Consider the following 25,002-nt stretch of genomic DNA (forward strand, 5'->3'; position numbering starts at 1 on the left):
TTTGGATCACTAACGGACCATTGGTCCACATGGTTATCATCATTACCCGAGTATAGAACCGGGGATGTTAGGCTAGCACGCCCGTGGAGAAAAGCTCGTCATCAATCTATCCCATGATCAGTTCTGACGTAGAGACCGCCTCAAGCAGAATCCAACATAGGTGAGAAAAAACCCGGGCCTAACCTAGAACCCGTATATATTGTCATGGATGAGACTTGAACTGTATATTTTCCCTTTTAAATAAAGTTCTTGGTGTCTTCTCTCAACTAATTGGTTGAGAATCATTGGCATTTTCCACATTAACAAAGAGTACTTAATAAAAGGATATTTAGGTATTAATAGTAAAATGTTGTCAATAGTGCTAGCTAGCCTGGTAGAGAGACATCTCTTTTAAAGGAGAGCCTCAAGTTGAAGCCTTGGCAATGGATAAATTTAGGATTATTGGTCTAAAGTAGAGTAGAAGTACCATTCATCGTTAAGAAAATAATAAAATGTTATTGTAACTTATAATTATATTATACTACTAATTATGCATCAATACTGTATTATTTATATAATTTTCAGTTTACATCTAAATAAAATAAATCATTCGTCAACAACTAAAATGCAACAAGACAAACTTCTAGAGCGCTATATAAACGTTCAATACTACAAGTCATCCGAACATAGACATAAGAGTTTAGAAGTAAATGAGAATAAAAAATTCACACAATCAATACCTTTGCCTAGTATTTTCAAAATAAAAATATAAACATTTAAGTGGTTTGGATTTTAACAGTAAACTGGAAATCATATAATAATATATATTAAATCGATGCTGAGTTTCCTTGTTAAGATGGAAAGGGTGCACTTAACATATATATGTTTCAAATATCATATTTTTATTTACACTTTGTAAAAGTTATAAATCTACATATTAATAAATATTTAAATCAGATTCAGAAAATACCTTGCAGATTGTCCTTGGCGATGAGCAGCAAAGTCGAGATAATCCGACCATCGACCAGTTGATGCCTATGACATATAACCAAACAAAAGGATTCAACTCCGGAGGTTAGTCTTAGGGAATTTTTTAAATTGAATTTGTTATAGTAAAAAGTGATTAGTAAAGGTTTTAAAGCTAAAATGAAATGAAAAAAAAAACTTACTAGTTGGTTATCCAAAGCTTTCTGCAGTTGTTCCACGACCTTCTTCATTGTTGGACGTTCATTTACGCTCATTAAACATTGGTAAGCAATGCTTGAAAACGTAATGAACCTGAAAGGTTTTGTTCTAGATTGGATCTGTTTAAAGCTTACCTTGGATCAATGTTATTATTATTATTATTATTTGATAATATATTATACACTACAGCTCTGTAACATAAATGACACGATTAAGATAACGATAGCTCAGTTAATGTACATGTACTATTTTATACACTATAGCTTAGTAAATACAAATTCTTTTTCAGAATATTTTCTTTCAATAAACAAAAACAATAAAATACGTACAAAAATATTATTAAAAAAAAGGAGGTTACTTCAGACTTATTCAACATGGATATTCCAAACAATAACAAATACTTTCATGCGGATCTGCATACAAGAACAAGCTCAAGCTAAGGGGGTGTTTGGCCTAGCTTTTATTTTTAAGTTTATGCTTATATAAAAAATTAGCTTATAGCTTATTTTTTATCATTTTATAAGCTTTTTTTAAGTGTTTGGATTAGCTTATATTCTACAAGTTAATTATGTGTCTTAATAAGTTGTTAAATCCATCATTTTTTAATTTGTTAGAGTAATAATTACTAATTCACCACCATTTAAGGACAAATGAGTAATTTACACCCTTAAACAAATAAGCTTTATCAAATAAGCTAAAAAACCATCTTTAAATAAGCTTATTCAAATGAGCTTATATAAGCTTATAAGCCTAAGCTAAAAAAGCTAAACCAAACACCAAATGAAGCTTATTTATAAAAAAAGCTAAATAAGCTATAAGTTTTGTTAAAAAGCTAGGCCAAACACCCCCTAAATATCAGAACTTTACAAGGAGAAACTAAAAAGAGTCACAAAAATTAAATACGTCACAACATACAAGAATACTTTCATGTGCAAATCAATCTTAGAGCCACTCGGATTTGAATCATGACTGGGTCCTTGTTAAATTAAAGAGCCTTTGTAAGGTCAATGATATAGAAGAATACTTTACTTTCCTAAGGTCAATGATATACATATTTTTTTATTATTATTTTTTTATTTTTTTTGGGGGGGGGGGGGGGGTGGAGTAGCAAATGGAAAGGTGCGGTTAACAAAAAGTTAGATTTTAAGGAGAGAGGATTAAGACATAACCCTCTTGTGACCGTTATTACATATTAACTACTAAACCTATTGATAGTTAAGACTCCTGCCAAATTAAATCGTAACATGCATGAATTACAGGATCCGACTCCAGCCCGCACATTTTGGCCAGGACCTAAATCACCAAAACCATGACATGCTCATAAAATCGACGGAAATATGAAGCCGCTGATGAGGGTTAATTTGTGGCGGAGCATATTGCAATATAAAGCAACAACTTCACTAAACGATCCGTACCAAATATAACATTTTATCATTAAACAATCTATAGCAAATATAACTAAATTGCCGTCTAACACGATTTAAAGGTAGTCCGTTACTTTTAACGCAGCTAGAAAACGTACATGTTACAAAGTAAATATAAGAAAAGAACAACAGTAACAGCAATGAGAGTTTTCGTCTAGATTTTTTTTATAATAGGAATAGATATAAGGGGGGCGGGCAAATGGTTTGTAGGAGAGAAATTTAATGACTTTGGTTTGTAGGTGATTTGTATTTGAAATGACGGATCCTAAAAGTTGTAAATGTGTTTCATCTCTTGTCTAATAACATGAAAGTTTCTTTAGAGTTTCACTATATCAAATGACAGACTTAGTGTGAATAAGTTAGTATCTACCATTTGAAATGACAAATTTTAAATAATACTAGACAGACAAGTACATCTTTGATTTAATGTAACAACTTTTTTCACGAGATCTGTCATCTCAAATATCAAATCCTAAATAAAATATTCATACTAGTAGGGTCGACTCAACCCTTTTGAAGGCCCAAAACAAAACAAAATGAGAATTTGAGGCCATTTTGAATTGTACATTTACAAAGAAAATTTAAATAACTAGTCATGAATATGTTTGTCTTTTCAAATAACTCAAACATAACTTTTATCGTTTAGTATGTTTTTGTCCAACTTTGGTTTAAATTTAATCATTTAGTATGTTTTTGGTCTTACAAGTTACAATCATTAGCATGGTTCAGTGGCTAAGGTGTATGATATACAAACAAATGGTTGTCGGTTCCGGTCTCACTTGAGACATGAGTAAAAGCCTGAAAAATGGAAAAAATTTGGTTGTTCAAAAAAAATGTTTTTTGGTGTAAATTGGGGGCCTTATCCAAGTGGAAGACTAAAGTCATAGCTTCATTTTACTCCCTCTAGAGACTGCAAACTAGTTACATCATTGAAATAATAGAACACTGACGAAACTTTGTTGTCACAAAACAAGAGCCGACAATACATCGATCACCAAAAACACAAAAAAATTTCTCCCTCCTAAAAGCCATTTTCCTCTCACATTTCCTCCCATTTTTTACCAAAATAAAAAATTTTGTTTCATATGTGCTACAAATTACAAAGTGTTTTCAGCAATGGAATCATCTCCATGTTCATCACAGGCTGTATTCCCAAACATACATATTGGCCATATAACAAACATCTAAATAAGTTGATGGCAAAAGCATCAACATGACTCAAGCCCCCTCAAATAGGTAACCGACTGAAAATATCTCTATTAACTCCATCATCACCTGTTTTGAACTTTTCAAGAATTTCAGCAACTAGGATATCTTCAATTCTGTTTAAGATACTCATCCACTCACCCATGTTTTTGCCACCTAGAAAAAAGCCTAAACGTATAAGTGCTAATGGATGCCCGCCTAATTTAGAAACCATTTTTAGTGAAACCTTCTCAAAACCTTGTACAGGTTAACGTTTCCCGAATGCATGCTTACTGAAGAGTTCAATAGCCTCTATATCATTTAACATCCTCACATTATGCGTGATAGCACCGTGAGCGTTCACCAGATCTTGGTTTCTAGTAGTGAATATTATTCGACTCCCGTTACCAAACCAAGTGGTTGATCCAATTAGCATCTCTAGGTGGTAAATGTGGTCTACATCATCCAGGACAATAAGAAAATTGTTTTTGCATAATTCAGTCTTCATCATCTCTTGTCCTTGTTCAAGGTCCGTTATCGTCGCTTTTACTTTAAGAACCTTTGTGAGAATTTCTTCTTGTAACATTTTCAAGCCATACATTGATCTTGATCTGGCTCTTACATTTTTGACAAAGCAGCACCCTTCGAACTCAAGACATATTTCATCATAAACAGAAGTTGCGATAGTAGACTTACCACTACCCCACATCCCACATATTCCAACCATATAAACACCTCCTGACCCAACTTCTAGAAGAGATTTCAACTCTTGCACACGGGTCTGTAAGCCAGTTTGGAATGTGTCCGCTTTTGCGACACTTGCTTCGAAACGCTGCATCACCCTAAGCAATTTATATGAAATGTCGTTACAAATTCTTTTGATGAGTCTAACTTCATTCCTGCATATTGCATAAATGGGGTAATTAGCCCATATCCTGCCATGAAGTACTTAATTAACATATATACATTACAATGCTTCACTATCACTCAAATGTGTGAAGTACTTTAATGGATATTAACTGATATTGATCTATATTGGCAACTCCAAATACATAGCAAGGACTTGCGATGAACAAACTATGTTTGTGAGCTTTACCCAGAAATGAAATTAAACTTTTATTAATTATAAACTAAAATTCCTACTAATTTATTATGACTTAAATTCCTACTAATTACTATTAACAAACTACTAAAAGATTAACGTATAAAACCTATGTTTATCCTTAACTCATATAAGATAAACTCAAACTTAGACAATAAAACCTACTAATTAAATCTACATATTCTAATAAAGTAAAATAATTGTGGACGCGTGTCATCTTTTGCTTAATTCTTATAATTTTTTTCCTACCAAAACTAAGATCTTAATTTTTTGAACTGTAAACTTTATAAAACAACCAACCAAACCCACAACACAGACGCCCTCCACAACCTGGAGAGACGCCTCAAGGACACACCACTATATGCCACCATCCACCCAATTATCCGACCAGAAGCTAATTGTTCTCCCATCACCCCCACATACCTTTATTTAAATCTTCAAGCTTACTACCTTCTAGCTTTAATTTATTCACGAATTTAGCAATATTTTTCCAAACCACCGTATATTTTTTATTAACCGGGACCAACTCCCAGCCAGTTCTTTGTCTGTGCATAGACTCCACAACTTTGGACCAAAGACCATCCTTCTCCGTCTTAAACCTCCATCCCCATTTTGCAAGCAAGGAGTTGTTAACATCTCTCAATCTAGAGATACCGAGACCTCCCATGTGTTTAGGAAGAGTAACCCTCTCCCATGCCACCCAATGCATCTTGTTAACATTATTAGCCCCTCCCCAAAAGAATCTCTTCATAATCTTCTCTAAGGTTTCCACCACCTTGCATGGAACTAAGATCTTAATTGACCTTAATTAATATATGCAATAGGTCAATAATTATTCACTTTCATTTTACACTCTATTTATATTATATTATATTATATTATATTATATATATATATACACACATTTTTACAAAATAAATATTAACATATTAGTTTACTATATATTCCAAAATACTTAATGAAATCCAAAAATCAACAAAAAACCATGTTTCTCAGACACTCAAAATAATATAATTTTAAATGTTATAATTAACATATTGTACTATGTATATTGTAGAAGATTGTAATGAAAAACAAAACTCGTATATGCTTTCAATTTACAAAGTAACTTTTTAATCATTAAATTATATATATGTGCTTAAAAGTCGATTCATTATTTTTTAAATCAATATCTCTTTTATTATTATTATTATTATTATTATTATTATTATTATTATTATTATTATTATTGTTGTTGTTGTTATTGTTGTTGTTGTTGTTGTTGTAAATTGTCATATAAATTTATAATATATAAATATAAGCTTTATTTCTATCCATTTATTTTTTTAGTTAATTTAGTAACTATATATATGTTAAAATGTAATGATAGTATATACCAATCACTTTTAGATATAACAAAGTTTATCATATTTAATTTCTTAGTTTTTTTTATCAAGTGTTGTTTTGGGTTCTTTTGTGGAACTTAAATTTGATTGTTATGGATCAAAAGTTGGTAAATATATTGTTTGCTACAAGTAAACTACATTTAGGTCAAAATTTGTTACGTGTCAAACATTAGAAATTCGAGTATTTTTAAAAGTTTGAGAATGCAAATAGAGTTTTCATCGTCAAGTTTGTTATGGATTCAAAGTGTTGACTTGAAAATATCAAACAGATAAAAGTTAAAATTTTAAACATGATTCGGGTTTCAAATTTAGTTTCAAGGGCATTTTTGAAAATAATTATAAGGTTCGGGATTTGGCAAATTAACTATTTTCCTTCAACTATTTAAATATAAGAAAAGATTGCGAACACTTTCGACATGTCACCTCATGCCTATCAATGTTTCTAAATTTTATCAAATTTAAAATATTTATGTCAGCACTAATTTTTCCTTTAGTGGTGATCAGAACGTCGTGTGTGAAGCATGTCATGCAAAACTATATTCAAATGAAACAAATATTCACAAAATTGTACGGATTAACATGTTATTTTTTATGTTGTCATTATGACAAAGTTAAGAAGCCCCTGAAACTTATCATGTCATGGATTGGCTCGTTTGTTCGATATAATGCCCATGTAACTTCAAAATCGAGATTGAGCCTAGGTGAGCGGCCTCATTTAATTTCAAGCTTGAGCTCGAACCCACCCTTGTTCGAATCGGAATCGACTCGTGAGCAGTGAGTCCTATTTGAGGCATTCCTCAAAGGCATTCAATTTTCCCATTGCTTCTTAATTAAATGACATTATCAGCACACTACTCAATATTGGGCACACGTATCGAATTTTTCTGGTACAGAACCTAAAATTTTCCAAACCAACCTTGTGTTTTCAGTCGTGGCCCTATATTACTTGCTTGTGACGCAAGTTGGCTAAGTTTCCAAGCAAAGTCATTAAGAAATTCGTTGTTCTTCATTTTCGGAGATTTGAACTTTTATTCGAGTGTTTGTAGTCACCCATCCGTAAGCCATCAACACCAACAAAACAGGTCTTCTAAGCATCCCAAACCTTTTTAGCACTAGTGAACTGAGCAAAACTTGTAACACGAGCTTTTATGGCTTGAAATAAATATGCTATTGCCACATTGTTCTTCCTTGAATCAATATCGGTCCCTTGTTCAGTTACCTCCCAAATCCCATATACATTGGGAATCACAACCCAGATGGTATAGTTGGTATAAGTTAGAATTGGAACATGAAACGCGAGTGAACTGCTCTCCCTAACAACCGCAATACGTTTGTCTCCAATCATGTACACGTCTTCGATTTATAACCCCTTTTGATTGCAGTTTTGTTGTCCAGACACACTCTTCCTTGATATTCCCACACTAATATCAACCACTAATAAAGACAACAATTACCCATTATTCAGTGTTTTTGTGTTGCCAAATGAATTCCTTTCATTTCTTCCACGACATGCCTATAGGTTTTTTCGCTAAAAATAATCGAGCCCCTCACTACAATTATCCTCCTTGGCGAGAAAGAATCACCGATAACATAACACACGATAAAAAAAACGGGTTGAACCTAAAAACTCACCTCATTTCCTGTTGCCCAACTAAACGGACCGAAGTTGTTAGGGACTTTACACTACTATTATTGTTGCTCGATCAACACACATTCCTAGCTCTGATACCAATTAATGGATATTAATAGATATTGATCTAAATTGGCAGCTTCAAATAATTAACAAGGGCTTGTAATAAACTAGAATTAAAAGAAGAAAAAGAAATTTTGTGCCGACTTTTTGAACAGGCTATGTATGTTTGTGAGGTTTGTTATCCAGAAACGAAATGAAATTAATGTTTTATTAATTAAATATTTAAAAACTAAGAGTTTAGAGTTTAGAAGTGAAGTTTGATCTATCCCCTCGCCAAAAGGCGGTGTTTGAATGCCTTCGGGCTCCTCGGGCTCAGGATTTTCTAACGGCTATCCCCATTGAAAGATTAGGCCAACGTATGTCGGTTTGGAGTATCGGGCTATCCTTAAGTACCGGTTAATGATCCCTATGTTCCCGACGGATGAACCTTGCCCAATTTGTCGCAAGGTCTGTTTGGATTCTTTTGGTGACCATGCGGTGCATTGCAAAGAATTGTCTGGCTTTAAATACAGACATGATCTGGTTAGGGATGTTCTGTGTGATGTTCTTAAACGGGCAGGGATTTCTGCTAAAAAGGAGGCCCCTGTTAACTTTCTCACGGATCCTATTGAAGGGAGGTCTACTTTACGACCAGCTGATATTCTTGTGTTCGGGTGGGCAGGGGGAAACACGCCTGTGTGGATCTTACAGGAGTGTCTCCTCTTGTTGGGCTCAGGGACCGTGGGTTTGTTGTGGGTCAGGCTGCGTTGAAGGCTGAATCGTGCAAAGTTGTTAAACACGAGAAAGCTTGTTTAGATAATCAACATGTCTTTCTACCATTTGCCTTTGATACATTTGGTTTTCTGGCTCCAGAGGCTGTGAAATTTTTTAGTAGGGTTCAGCGCGTCGTACACGGAACCTCTTCAGCTTCTAGGTCCCAAAGCTTCGTTTTTAGCAGGATTGGCTTTGCTGTTCAAAAGGGGGTTGCGGCGCAGCTTGTTGCCCGTTTGCCTGTCACTTTATTGTAATCGTTTTATAGTAAATTATATAAAACTTCGATTGTGATAAAAAAAAAAAAAAAAAAAAAAAAAAAAAAAAAAAAAACTAAGACCCTTTAAAATTGAATAGACTCAAATAATAACAACCTATTATGATTTAAACTTCTACTAATTTGGATGAATTAACTTAACTTAAATAAATAAACAACTAAATTAAACAACTAAATTAAATAACTAAATTGAATCGCGCTTATAAATTTCAAGCCACACATGAACTTTAACTATTAATTCCAATATACCTTCACTAGTCCCTACAAAACAAAATGCATCCAATATATAACATCAAGAAGTACAAAACTTGACGACCAACTCAATTATTCAAGTACTTCATAAAATAATCACCATGTACTTATAATTTCCTAAAGTAAAGCAATATTGCAAAACCAAATTATCTTGTCAAATAAGAGTATCAGTAACGTTACTAGAACTCCATAAACCGTCACATCACTTGCATTACAAACTTTTTTAACAACCTTAACTTTCTTCCACAACACCAAATCTCCACAAACCCCATTAAAAAGTAGTATTATACTTGTATATGTAGATCCTTCCGCACAAACCTAAGTCAGCGTACTTGGCTCCGTAACGCATGCCCAACCCTGCCTCCCCGTCATCCTTTCTACAAACCACCCACATCATCAGCGATGTGGGGTGCCCTAAGTAATATTTTTTATTAATAAATTATTTATAGGCATTTGAACAAATGAAAGAAGTAAATTACCCGTCGACCATGGCCCGAGAGTGCCTTTCAGGAAGGTCAGCTGCCTTCATAAGTGCTTGTCTCCAAGAGTCAATTTTATTGTTGTTGTTGTACAACTCATGCATGGTAAACGCTTCTCCATAATGCCCAGTTTGTGATCTCACTTCTGAGGGTTCCACGTCATAGAATACAGGGATAATGATTTGCCCTCTCTCGTCCTTATGTTTCATAATAATTGCAAGTTCTTCCAAACACCAAGAAGAACTAGCGTAATTTCGTGAAAATAGTATAATGATAATATGTGATTCTTCAATTGCCTTAAGGATGGATTGGCCAGCTCGGGCACCTGTGTCGTCATCTATGAAAGTGACGACTTCTTTTCGTAAAATAGCATTGTAGAGATGATCTACAAATTTATTGCCTATATCTGCTTCTCTGTAACTGATAAAGACAACATAGTTCCAAGACTGGGAAGGAGGGCATAATTGGATTGAGAAGAGGATGCCAATAACCTATTGAGTTTTTTTTTTTTGAATTAGTTAGCTAGTGTAAAATAATTAAGTCCATATAAGATTGTTGTTTATATGCGAAGAATACACTTAATTATCACACAATGACCGTCCACAAAACAGTTTGACCACCATTTAAAAAAAAGTTGGACTTTGAAAATTATTGGTCTCAAAGGCCATTTGAACAATATCTTAACGGTCGTTTCCAAGATACCCTCAACTTTAACAAAATAATATTATTTATAAGTAATAAATAATTTTATAGTAAAAAATAATCAGGTCATAAGTCTCACCAAACCTAGTAGCTTTTAAACCGGGTTATAGCATCTCATTTATTTGTGATACTCTTTCATAATCAAACCCTAAGTATATTATTAACTTACTTACAATAAATATAATTAAGATCCAAAAAATATATAAAGATTTTAAACGAATAATGTAAAACAACACTGTGTGTGTGGATATGATGATGATGAATCTGTTGATTATTAAGGTTTGGTTTGAATTGAATGCATTTCGTGTTTGGGTTTGGTTGTGGGAGGATGGTGGGGGTTGGCAGTTTGAAGCTGGTATCGATGATGGAATTCATTTTCTGGTGGACGACAATGGTGGTAGCGGAGGAGGATGAGACTTATGGGTTTGGTGGTGTTATTATTATTATTATTATTTAATAATTATTATTGTAACGGTAGGAGTCATACTGAGCCCGCCGAGAAACTCCAATGGTTCAATACGCGCAGTTTAAGAATCAGTGGTTCAAACTGCGCTCATCCATATTACACAAGGGGCAAATCATATTTATCTCTAAAAATTACGTATAAATGAAACCGAAATAAATCATTATTTTCAGAAAATACCTAGATTGTCCTCGGAGATGAGCAGCAAAGTGATCACCATCATCCGAACCACTCGATACCTATCAGTCATGCATCCAAAAACTTTAGTTAGGGAAAAAAATACAGAAACTATAACATTATTATTTATATAACTTTATTTAAAACTCAACTCAAACTCTTTTAAATCCATAAATAAATTAAAGCTTCAAGTCAATAGTTGAAATGCTTTAAATTTATAAAAAGTCTACATGACGTTCCTCTCTTTCACGTGTTGCTTCTAAGATCAGGTTGGTAAGTAGTTAAACACCTCTCTTTTAACCTTCTATAAAAAGTCTTTTGGGCTAACCTGGTGTAAACGAGTGGACTTGAACTTGAACTTCGTTCGTTTTGAGTTTTATATCTAAAATGCCCAATTATATATCTAAGATGGGTGGTTTAGCATGTTAAGTGATAATTATGGCTAATTAGTTTCTTGGCATAGCAAATATGGGTTACTCTATAAATAGATCACTACCAAGTATGGCTTGATAGGGTTACTTTTATTGGATATGGAGTTATTATACTAATTATAATACATGGTAAAGTTAAAATGCAAAGTACCACAAAATTGAGAAAGGTGAGAAGGCATAAAGGTGAAGATTAATTTAAAATAAAAATTGATTAGAATGGTATAAAGGTAATAACCTACTAATGATGAATTTTTCTCTTCACATGCATGACAAGTGTTAATTCCTCCATCATTTTAAAACGTCTGTAACCTTTTCATACGATATTTTCTTAGATTTTTTTTACCATAATAACAAGCGTTTTTTTTAATATGAATAGTATATTGTTATATAAAAATAAATAAATAATTAGTGGGTTTTTTATATTGTGTTATTTGATTGTCCATTGTATTTTTTAATTGGGTTTTTCTATGCATTGTGCTATAGATTTTGGTCATTGTGTTTTTCAATTGGTACTCATATTAAAGATAAAACTTAAAACAAAGATTAGGTCATTGTGTCTTTTTGTTTCAGGCCATTGTGTTATATGTATTCATTATTGTGTTTTACGTTTCAGGTTACTATGTAATATGGATTCATCATTGTGTTTTATGTATTAGATATTTTGTTGGTATTTTTCATTATATTTACATATTATTACACCACGATGTTATTAGTATTTAAAAAAAACGCAATGATCATTTGAAAGACACAATGGCGAAAATACACAATAACAAACAGAAAGGCACAATGGTAAGTAAAAAGACACAATGACGTAAAAAAAATTATTTTTATATAACAAAATCATACTCATATTAAAGATAAAAAACACTTGTTATTATGGTGAATTTAATTTCAAAAAAATATCATATGAAAAAGCTATAGACGTTGAAAAATGATAGGAAAATTAACATGTGACTTACATGTGAAGAGAGAAAATGTGTACTATTGTCTATTACTTGTATACTCATTTTCCTTTGGTCCCTACTTGACACATGTCAATTAATTATGGCTTCTCACGCTTTTTATTTTTGTTGGCATTTGTAGAATAACTCAACCCATATAATACATAGTGTTTTTATCTTTAATTGTGTGTTCTTTTATTTGTTTTGCATTCTTTATATTGATTCAACCTTTGAAAATTGGGATTGGTTCTTAAGAAAAAATTTAAGCTCGAGCTCGACTCATTTATTATTTTTTATTTATTTTATCATATTTGTATATAACTATAATTTATATCTATGTTACAATATGAATTATTTAGCTATTTTTATAATGATATGTATATTTAAATTTTTATGTAACATATATTTATTATATTTAACAAATTTATTTTATTTGTAAAAATAATAAGCTTGATCTAGCTTTCAGTAAACCGATCTTAATAGTGGATAAACTCCTTTACACGAATCGAAACAAAAGCATCCCCGTGATGATACATACAGATTTTTATAATTTTCATTTGTTGTTAATAATTTGTGAAAAAAGAGGATCAAGTGAAAAAAAACTAGTCTTGGAATTGATGGCCAAGTAGCAGATTCAAAGTCTCTTAAAAAGTCAAGGTCTCATGTTTGACTCTCCTAAATTAAAAATAAAATTGCCTTTAAAAATAAGAAAAAAGTGAAGTTGTAAATAATTCAAATAAAAGCTAATTAATAAAGGCTTTAAGGTAATAATAATAATAATAATAATAATAATAATAATAATGGAAAAGAAAGAGAAATGTAAACCCCTCATGTCCACTATATTATGTGAGTAGAGTTTTTATAATATATGGAGTAGTTTAAAATGTTGTAAGTTGATAAGAGAGAAAATGCATTGGTGTTCTGTCCATTTAAAAAAGTTATTATAACACTCTATAAATTTTTTAATATTTTTTGAAAATTATTGTGAGTGAATAAGTGAGAAAAGATAATTATAAAGCTATAAAAAGTATTACGTAATTGAAAATGAGAGATAAAATGTAATAATTTGTAAAGTAATTTTGGATTTGGAGATAGGAGAAAGAATGAGAATGCTCTTACTAGTTGGTTATCTAGAGCTTTTTCTAGTTGCTCCAAGACCTCCTTCATTGTTGGACGTTCATTTCCGCTCGTCAAACATCGGTAAGCAATGCTTGAAAACGTAAGAAAGGAAGCTTTGTTAATCTGTTTATGTAGATCGGCATAAATGATCTCATCCAATGTTTTCCTTCCCCAGTGTATTTTGACCAAAGTAGTTAGATATTCACGCTTATCGTTGTACTTTGTAACACGTGTCAGCCTTCCACACATAACTTCGAACAATACAACCCCAATAGAGTAAACGTCAGATTTTTGTGTAAGATAGCCAATATGCAAGTAGTCTGGATCAATATATCCAATTGTGCCACAAGCACCGGATATAAGAAAGGTAGACTGCATATTCGCATGACCCATTTTAGACCACCCAAAATCTGAGATTTAAGTCTTCCGGTTCTCATCCAAAAGAATATTCGAGCTATTAACGTCACCGTGGAGAATTCTACGTTGAGGTTCAACATCATCATGAAGATACTGCAATCCACGGGCAACATCTATGCAAATCTGAAGCCTTTGGATCCAAGTGAGATCTGGACTGTCTAAATGTTGGTCAAGAATGCCTTTGCTTTCGTACTTATAAACAAGTATTTCTGCCCATCTTCATCGCAAAAACCAAGAAGTGAGACAATGTTATTATGTTTATAAACGGACAGTAAAGCGATCTCACTTTTAAATTCAGGGTCTCTTTGGCCCCCAAACCCTGGCCAAAGATAGAACATCTTTATGGCGATTTTGCCATGTTTTTCAGATCGCCTTTATAGACCTTCCCGAACCCACCCTTCGCAATGAGATTCTCTTTGGAAAATCCGTTAGTTGCATCAGATAATTCTTGGAGAGGAATCTGCAAGTGATTCACATCTTCAATGGAAGACATGGCCTTTGAATCAAATATGATATAAATTTAGAACAAATAAAAGGGAAAATGAAGAGAGATATCACTCTTTCTTAATATGGGGTGAGGTAGAACAGATTAGATGAAGGGGTTTTTATATAGATATAAATCATAAATTCATATCAAACATTTGTTATATACCCCTTAACGTGTTAGTCTATTTTACAATGTTATTCCATAAAACTTAAACTAATAAGACAAAGACAATCTGCTTGTATGATGAATATTGATTGATTCAAATGCTTTCCACACTGTATAGGGCCCTGGCTTTTAATGACAGACGAATCGTCGTAGACCTTTGATGGTGACTTCAGTCGGAAAACATGCATGGCATTTGTAACATTACAAACTTGTTATTGACAAAATTTACCTAGACATCACTCACACAAAATATCAATGACGGATTACTAGAAGGTTGGCGTTGACACACGTGAGAGTTTTAAGACCACCTTTGAGAACCGACCTACGTTCCAAACTGTCTTTGGTATGCTATGGTTGATTTTAATTCCGAGACCCCCAATTCCTGAAAAACTGGTTACAACTAAACAAACAAGTTCGTGTAATACGTACATGTGAAAAGAAAAAAAAAAGGCTTGGAGAGACGAAGGATACTAGAAGTGTTTATAATTACCGAATGAAAACAGTTGACGTTTGATTTACAATTATAGCAAGTTTATGCTATAGTAGAGTAAATTTACAAGAGTAGCCATGCACGGTAAAAAGGGTTTTTATTAACAATTCACAGATGAAAAAAAAGACAAAAAAAGCATCCAGTCCTCTAGTATATCTTGCATCCGTAGCATTTTTGTCCGCTTAAATTTTATTTTATATCAAAAAAATAACTTCGTCAGGGCCGCGGCATTTGCGGGGCCATAAAGATGATCCGGAAGGTAAAGCGTCGACCCGTTGAACTTTTCAACGAGATAGTGCTTATTCAACTCTCTCAAAATGGAATCTATTCCAAACATATATGTCATTGTTCCTTACTTCGACAGGGTACAGATATCTAAAGTTTTTATTTTTAGATACTTTTTCAGACCTATTGCCGATACTAAGTAGCAGCCAAAAATTTGTATCCATTGTTTAGAATTACGGGTTAGTAATTGGTGGGATCCTAGAGAATCCGAAACCTTTTATAATGATATTGAAGAAAAGAGTTACAAAATTTCATAGAACTAGAGGTACTCCTCTTCTCATAAAAATGATCAAGGTATACTAGTCATGAAGATTAAAAAAAAGGTTTATTTTTCTAGCAAATTAAAATTTCTATTGTTTTAAGTCTAGATTGGAGGCTCATTGATTAACTCTTTATGTTTTAGAGACCCACCATATTTATAAGGACATCAGTTTACCAAGACTTTTATCTAATTATTGAAGTAGAAAGGAGGTTATAATGTCAACCAATTACTTTGAAAACGCCAAATTGTATGCATGTGAATACCAAAACTTCTTGGTCTTTGCTGTATATATACTTTGCTATGGGAATATGACATTGAAGCAAAGACAAGAAGTTTTAAAAAGTTATGGTCCAAGGTTTTGTTATAATTTTCTACGGTTGCACATCAGCAACAGCCTACATGGACCGCGGCATTCTATTTAGAATTGATCATGACGTGGAACAACCATTCATCACTTCCACACGAACCTTCACTTCCCTTGGGCGCGCAGGTCCATCACTCTATCCGATGATCCTCATTTCCAGTTTACAACACCTAGTTATCCCCTTAATCGGTGTCGTGAGACTCCACATTGTACCATTTTCCCAGCTTCGAAAAACCACATCAAACTAGCTCCTTCGACAAACCAAATTCAAATACCATTTTTCCTTGGCTTCTGTCAACCAGATGAGCAGAGCTCAAATTTTTTGCGGCTTCATATGTAATCTCTTTAATACTTTTAGTGCGTAGCTATAAAGAGGCGTATATTTGAAGTATAATACGTATAAAAAATGTTATTTAAAAAAAAGTTACCGCATTACCATTCAAACTTATTCAACATGGATATTCCAAACAATAACAAATATTTTCATGTGGATCTGCATACAAGAACAAGCTCAAGCTAAATGTCAGAACTTTACAAGGAGAAACTAAACAGAGTCATAAAAATTAAATACATCACAACATACATTTTATAAAAAGCACAAAACTTGGAATATACCCAACAGAAACTTTGCAGCTGCGTGCGCGAATCTTGAATCCACTCGGATTTGAGTCATAACCAGGTCCTTGTTAAATTAAAGAGCCTTGGTGAACCGGGTCGGGCATACAATAATAATGTGGTGTCCTAAGGTCGGTGATATCCAAGCTGTCTCGTTCATTTTAGAAAGTAAACAGGTTGGTGAAACAACATGAAGACACACTTTATAAAGCCGGTTTGGAGACCTCTTGACCTTCATTAACGCTGCTCTCGATTGGTCATAGAGTGAGAGATAACCTTTCTCAATATTTGTCTTGCATCCAACCTCATCAAGTTGCCCGAGACTCAATATGTTATAACATAAATCTGGAATGTAATAAACATTAGTAACGAGTCTTTGATCGCCATTTTTACACTGCAAAAGAATCGACCCTTTGCCTCTGATTTCAACTGCTGAACCATCTCCAAACTTTACTTGCCCTATCGTTTTTCCATCGATTTCACTAAAGTAAATCCGTTCACCAGTCATGTGATTGCTTGCACCATTATCTAAGTACCAAGTGCCTTTCTCGGTACTATCTTTGGCATATTCGCTAGGAAACACCATTTCTTCATTCAACATTACCAAATCTTGTGTAGACTTTACCATTAGTAAAGTAGGATCATCATCCTCCCTTGCCAAATTAGTTTCGCCTTCGGTTTTTCTCAGAGCCCGACAATTGGCTACAAAGTGACCTAGCCTGTCACAATTGTAACACCTCTTGCTATTTTGATCAGCCTGTTCTGGTCTTTGATTATTATTCGATGGGTGTCGACCTCCTCGACCATGGCTGCCAAATCTACCTCGTCCTCGACCACGACCACGGTGATTGATCGGAGTTGATCCTCGGCCTCGCCGACTTGTTTCGCCTCATATCTGTGCTCTTGCCATTCAGATCTTTAGTAATAACCGACCCGAAGAGTCTTTGGCTGCTCCAACGGGTTTGATGCGTTCTTCATATGCTTTGAGACGTCCGGCAATCTCTTCAAATGGCATAGTATTCAGGTCAGAATACTGTTCGATTGTAGCAACAATAGAAAGAAATCTGGTTGGTGCAGAAGTCAACAACTTCTTTACTAGCACCTTTTCTTCAATCGTCGTTACAAGTGTTTGGAACATGGACACAATCCCACCAATCTTGCTAGCATAATCATCAATGCTATCAGCCTCCTTCATGCTCAATAATTCAAACTCTCGATTAAGGGTTTGAATCCGAGCCTGTTGTACCCTTTCAGCACCAAGATACCGAACTTTAAGGGCGTTCCACACGTCCTTAGCCTCCTTGTGACATGCAACTTGCAACAAGATGTCTTCCGGCAGCGCCTGGAAGATGAAAGCCCTTGCTTTCTTCCTGACTTTGACATCCACGTCAGCTCCTTCGGGTTGTTCTATGGCATCCCATATTCCTTAGGCATCCATGAACGACTCCATCTTGATAGCCCAAGAGGTATAGTTCATTGTACTTAGTAACGGACATTGGTACGACGTTGTTCCCAAACTTCTCTGATTGTAACACCTGCTGGAACTGAGTTTCGATCTGCGGTGGTACTGTTGTTGCTTGAATCAGCCATACGGACTGCTGGTCAGATTCACTTTTTTATCAGATTCTAGGCTGAAACAGGGGTTATGGCTGGTAAACAGGTTGACACCTTCGACCTATGTGATTAGCGGTGGCTGTAGTGTTTTACTGGACCAGGTAACAGCTGGTTGGATCAATGAGCAAAGCTCTGATACCAATTGTTGGTCACAATCGGATCTTGAACTAGAAAAACAAAACAGACCATATTTCTACTAACTTTTGTAGTTATATTTCTTATAACAAGACAGATTTTTAGTGTACATAATCAAAAAAACAAACCCTTTTATTTATAAAGTGGGAAACACAAAACTACTTAGACACCCACTTGACACTCAACTTGAAACACAAGTTGGTCTTACACCTTATCCTACCCACTTGTTATCTTCTGCAAATCTTCTTACATAAGCAACCTGAATTTCTAGTCCAAGTGGTTTGAAACTTGTTTTATTTTTACTACTAAACCTTAACCCAAAGTTAAATCTGAAAACTGTTTTTACCGGGCGGTAAAAACCGAACTGAACAGTAACACGGAATCAACTAACAGATGACCTTTCAGTTTTTAATAGCATTTGGAATTAGCCCCAATTCATGAGTAAGACGGGATGTCAACCATCATATTGATTTTGACGCTTCAGGTGTGGCTCACAATTGTAGAAAAACCTCATTTTGTCAGGTTTCAAACATGAGACCATATAATCTCAAGTATTAACAATCACCCCATGCCATTGGACAAGAATGTCAATTGCAAATAACCTAAACATTAAACCTATTGTGGGATATCACAAACATCGGAAAAATTTAATACCACAAGCATTATAGCCTCGGCGACAAGGCTCTAGCCCCTTCAAGTAAGTAATTAATTGATCAGAAATATCTTTCGCTACTCCATCATCATGTACTTGGAAGTTTCTCAGAATATAATCATCTGGGAAACCTTCTAGTCTATCTGAGATATTAATCCACTCACTCATGTCTTTGCCATGTAGAAAAGACCCCAAAATTTTAACTGCTAATGGATGCCCCTCAAATTTAGAAATCATTTTCAATGAAACCTTCTCGAAACCAGCTTGGACTGGTTTGCTATTCCCAAATGCATGCATATTGAAGAGTTCAGTAGCATGTATATCATCTAGCATCTCCACATTATGTGTGATAGCATTATGAGCATTCACCAGATCTTGGTTTCTAGTGGTAAATATTATTCTACTCCTGTTAACAAACCAATTTTTGGATCCAGCTAGCACCTTTAGGTGGTCAATGTGGTCCACATCATCAAGGACAATTAGAACACTCTTCTCACATAATCTTCTCTCCATCATGTATATTCCTTGTTTAATGCTCCTTAATATCACATTTGAGTTCAAAATAGTTTTGAGAATTTTCTCTTGTAATGTTTTTAAGCCATGTCTTCTTGACCTGGATCTTACATTATTGACAAAGCAGCAACCTTCAAACTCGTGCCTTATTTCGTCATAAATAGAAGATGCGAGAGTAGATTTAACGCTACCCCACATCCCACATATTCCAACCATCTGAACACCACCTGACCCAACTCTTAGAAGTGATTTCAGTTCTTGCATGCGGATATGTAAGCCAGGTAAGAAGGTGTTCGCATTGACCTCAGCACTTGCTTCAGAACGTTGCATCAAGCTAAGCAATTCTAATGAAATGTCGTCACAAATTGTATTGATGAGTTTGGTTTCATTCCTGCACATTGCATAAAGGGGATAATTAGCTCATATGCACTCACAAAGAAACATACGTACATGATATCAATGGCTTTATATACACTTCAATTATTCACTTTATTAAAACGCCTTTGTGTATGTGAAAAACTAATTAGTTGTATTAATTGTATATTCAGGGTTTACAAGAGGATATTTATATACTAACCATGCTTACATAAAACTAACTCTAGATTACATTGGGTTCACTCAAATGTGTTAAGTGCCTTCCCTTCAAAACAAAATGCATCCTAGATCTTGCGTTAGAACTAAACTTGACGAACAAATTTTAGCTTAACGATTATAAGGGGTACTGTTTGGGATTCATTATGAAAATTCCTTATAACTTTTCAGTAAGTTAATAAGTTATAAAAGTATAACTTATTAACTTTTCCCTCTCACATCAAAAGCAATACCCAATCATCTTATTCATTTTCAAAAGGTAATAAGTTATAAATTGGTGAAAATAAGCAATCTCAAACAAAATAATTATTTAAAAACAAACTGCCACGGTAAATAAACGTATTTTCCATTCGTAAATTATAAAGGAAGATGAGATTGCTGTCATAGACTAGTGTATGTGTAAATGCAATTGACCCGTGGATTACAAACATCTCACTTATATGTATTTGAAGAAACTAGTGTGTTGTCCACATAATGCAACGGATGTCATCAAGGCTCTTTCGGAGAGCGTAATCTAACCCGACATCCAATACACCGACCGTATTTGGGTTTTATTGTTTTTGTTGTTATAACTATGTAAATATATAGTTAAGATCATACTTAATTTAAATAGTATTTAGTTATAAAAGATAAATATTAAATGCAAATTTAAATCTTAATTTAAAGTATTATTAAAAATAAGATACTCCCTCCGTCCCATTATAAGTGTCATAGTTTGATTTTTCAAGTCTTACTTGTTTAACTTTGACCAACAATAATTTTGTTTGTGTTATATAATACTTGATATAAAATATATGAATGGATTGGGTTTTAAATGTATTTTACATTGTTATAATTTTCATCAAGTATTATATATATGACACGTACAAAAATATTTACGGTCAAGGTTGCAAAAGAAAGACTTAAAAAGTCAAATTATGACACTTATAATTGGACGGAGGGAGTAATATTTAAGATAGTAAATAAATGAATCTCATGGGCATTAAATAATGTATTAACTAATTAGAAAAAGTTTACTAAATAGAGAAAATTTGGAACTGTTGCATACAGCACTTGTACCTAAGGCATCAAAAGTCGTCTTAAGCGTCTTAAAATACAGAGTAAATTAAAGTCTATCTTTCTTATATGCTTTATATAGTACTCTCTCCGTCTCATTATAAGTGTCCACATTTCTTTTTTTATTTGTCCTATTACAAGTGTCTACTTTTATAATTTAATAGTCAATTTCCAAGTTTACCCTTAAACACACACAACTAACATTAATAAACAATATTGATGGATCCATTTTTCAAGGGCATTATTGTCATTTGGTAAGAAAAAAAAAGGTAATCATTCAATCCACCTTAAACTTTGTGTTTTTCAAACATGGACACTTATAATGGGACGGAGGGAGTAATATAGATGAATTGAGAAAATTACCCATCAGCCCATACACGAGCTTCCCATCCAGCAAGGTTAGCTGCCTCCACAAGTGCTTGTCTCCAAATTTCAACTTTGTTGCTATTACTCAACTCGTGGAGGGCAAGCGCTTCTTCATAGAATATAGGTATAACGGTTTGCCCTTTCTCTTCCCTATTTTTCATAATTTTTGAAAGTTCATCCAAACACGAAGATGAACTAGCATAATTTTGTGAGAATACTATGACAGCTATCCGTGATTCTTCAATAGTCTTAATAAGGGACAAACTAATGGTTTCTCCACGAGGAAGTCGTTCCTCGTCCTTGTAAGCGAAGATTCCTTTATGTAAAAGAGCAGCATATAGATGATCTACAAATGTCTTGTGGATATCTTCTTCTCTAAAACTAATAAAGACGTCGTACTTCCACGACTGAGAAGAAGAGGCGGGACGGGACTGAGAAGAGGATGTCTAACATGTTGAGTTGTTTAATCGATAAATCTCTAAGTTTCCTTGATAATATGGAAAGGGCTAAGCACTTGATATACATTTTTAAGAATATTGTAAATATTTTAAGCAAGAAGGGAGACCAAAATACCTTGATTGTCCTCGGAGATGAGCAGCAAAGTCACCATCACAACGACTTTGTGCCTATCATTAATCATGCATCCAAAAACTTTTGTTAGGGAATAAAATATAGGCATGTACTATAAATAGGAGTAAACAATTTGATTAATAGAAGAATTACTTAACCTATAGACTAGCTAACTCACATATCTATATATATATACCTATACTATATTATAAAGCATCTGAGAAATGGGTGATGCTTAGGTGGGTAGTTTGTTCGACGATGTGGATGCTCATTCGGCTGGCAAGTGATATACACCTCACTTAAAAACTGAACTCGGTTTGTTTAACTCGAAAGAACTCAAGGTTAGCTCATTTCAGTAAATCCAAAGCTTGAATTTTGCTCATGAGAAAAAATATACATCTAGAGTTCGTACTACTAAAACAACTAAAACTTATGAGTATATATTAGTAAGTAACTACTAATCATCAATAACAATTAAAGATTAGTGGCAACATGGTCCAGTAGTGGCAAGTGATCGAGCCCAGTAATTAAGCAATGACAACTTAACCAATAAGAGTAGTAACTAGTAAGTTACCACCAAGAAATAGATGTAACTATGAGCATAGTAACTTAGCTCGCCAATAACTATGCACAATAACAACACTTGGTTACTACAGTAGTTGTGCGCTCCTACTAATCATTTTCACTTATACAACCGTAGTCGTGTGTTTCTACTAAAAAGTTCAACTTATCAACCGATAGAGTTATATCGTTATATGTTGTACTCTTCTACAAAGAGGTGCACGTACACCTCTAAGCCCCTTATATAAAGAAAATCATTTGATCTGTTTTATCTGCAAATTTACATCTTCTTTCGTGTAGAAAATTTATGAATTATCTGGTTATTAATTTCTTACACATAATTACTTTAATCTGATAATGAAATTCACACTATTCAAAAAGCTACATGTGCATCTGAATTCTAAACAAGTAGGCATTAGGACTTATTTTTTATAATTTGAAAAATAAATAAATAAGGTAAAGAGAGAAATGCTTTATAATTTTATTATTATTATTATTAGCTTTTATATTGCGGTTAAACTGCGACCTTATTATTAATATTATTATAATTAGTAGTAGTTTTTTTTTTATATAACTGTTAAACTTTTTTTTTTTTTTTTTTTTTTTTTCATACACATGTTCTTAGAGCCGAGGGTCTCTCTGGAAGCCACCTCTTTATTCCTTTGGATAGAGGTACGGTGTGCCTACATCCCACCCTCCCCAGACCCTACCTATAGCTCTGCTGTCGGTGGGATTTTACTGGGTATGATTGATTGATTGATTGATAGAAATGTAAATCCTTTAGCAGCCACAAGTTTGTTTCGAGTTTCGACTTACTAGTTGATTAGCAAGAGCCTTCTGCAGTTGTTTCACTACCATCTTCATTCTTGGGCGTTCATTTCCGCTCAACAAACATTGGTAGGCAATGGTTGAAAATGTAACTAAGGAAGCCATGTTTATCTGTTTCTGTATATCAGGATGAATGATCTTCAATAATGTATTCCTTTTGTAATGTATTTTGACCCAAACAGTTAAATTATGACGCTCGTCCGTGTACTCTCTAACACGTGTGAGCCTTCCACACAAAACTTCAAATAACACTACCCCAAAAGAGTAAACATCAGACTTTTGTGTGAGGAAACCGGTATTTAGGTACTCTGGATCAATATATCCTATTGTGCCACAAGCACTAGAGATAAGAAAGGTAGACTGCATATTTGCGGGACCAATTCTAGACAAGCCGAAATCTGAGATTTTAGCTTTCAGATTCTCATCCAAAAGAATGTTTGAACTCTTAACGTCACGGTGGAGAATTCTATGTTGTGATCCAGTATTATCATGAAGGTATTGTAACCCAAAGGCGACATCTAGGCAAATTTGAAGTCGTTGGATCCAAGTTAGATCTTTGCGGTCTAAATGTTTATCGAGGCTTCCATTGTTTTCATATTTATAAACAAGCATCTTCTTCCCATCTTCATCACAAAAACCAAGAAGTGAGACGATGTTTTCATGTTTGTGAGCTGAAAGCAAATCAATCTCTGTTTTAAATTGCATGTCTATTGACCCTCGGCGAGGATCCAACACCTTAACGGCGATGGCTCCATGATTAACAGATACGCCTTTATAGACCTTCCCAAATCCACCCCTTCCAAGGAGATTCTGGTGGGAAAACCCGTTAGTCGCATCGGATAATTCTTGGAGAGAAATTTGCAATTTCTGAACTTCAATATCACTTAAAGACATGATCTTTGATTTGAATATGATATAGCTTTGGAACAGAGAAAATGGATAGAATATAAAGTTTAGAAGGAGCTTATGATAATGATTTTGAATATCAAGAGAGATGACACTTCTTTATTACAGGGAAAGTTAAGATACAAATTATATTAGCGTGCTAACTGTGCGAATCAAATAGTGTAATTACATTATGTTGTATATATAACTACACTACTTGATTTACACAGCTAGCATGTTAATTTATGGAGGTAAAAACAATATAAAAGACATATGGGCGCGTTTTGTATAGACGTCATATCAACTTTTATCATGTGGACCTGAACGTGTGTTGTATTATTGACTATTTTACAATGTTATCTTACAAAGAAAAAAGTTAATAAGACAAAAAAAATATATGGTTTTATAAATGTCGATTATATATTGAGTTATTGACTAATCCAAAGGCCTTCACACACTAAACAAAGGGATTTTAGTGACAGATGATTTCGTTGAAAGTTTGAGGATTTACTCGTATTTTAGAAAAGTTTTGAATCCGGGAAACCTAGAAAATGCGCGATCGCGAATCGCTTTTTTTAATGATATTGAAAAAATTATATATT

At 33.8% G+C, this 25,002-nt stretch overlaps 1 protein-coding gene and 1 pseudogene across 1 annotated transcript in view; both read right to left on the reverse strand.

Annotated features, from left to right (window-relative positions):
* LOC143540742 (TMV resistance protein N-like) overlaps positions 1 to 23,789 on the reverse strand; it is a 118,337-nt gene extending 94,548 nt beyond the window's left edge. Inside the window, exons 1-2 of the mRNA XM_077033723.1 lie at positions 23,504 to 23,789; positions 22,130 to 22,182 (exon numbers count right to left, since the gene is read on the reverse strand). Of these exons, the coding sequence (XP_076889838.1) occupies positions 22,130 to 22,182; positions 23,504 to 23,620 (170 nt within the window). The 5' untranslated portion in view covers positions 23,621 to 23,789. The remainder of the gene's footprint in view (positions 1 to 22,129; positions 22,183 to 23,503) is intronic.
* Positions 23,623 to 24,409, reverse strand: LOC143540764 (receptor-like protein kinase THESEUS 1 pseudogene; annotated as a pseudogene).
* Between the last annotated feature and the right edge of the window lie 593 nt (positions 24,410 to 25,002).

This window comes from Bidens hawaiensis, unplaced genomic scaffold, assembly GCF_021521415.1.
Source record: "Bidens hawaiensis isolate Kalapana, Puna unplaced genomic scaffold, B.hawaiensis_p1.1 tig00012328_1, whole genome shotgun sequence".
Taxonomy (NCBI): Eukaryota; Viridiplantae; Streptophyta; class Magnoliopsida; order Asterales; family Asteraceae; genus Bidens; species Bidens hawaiensis.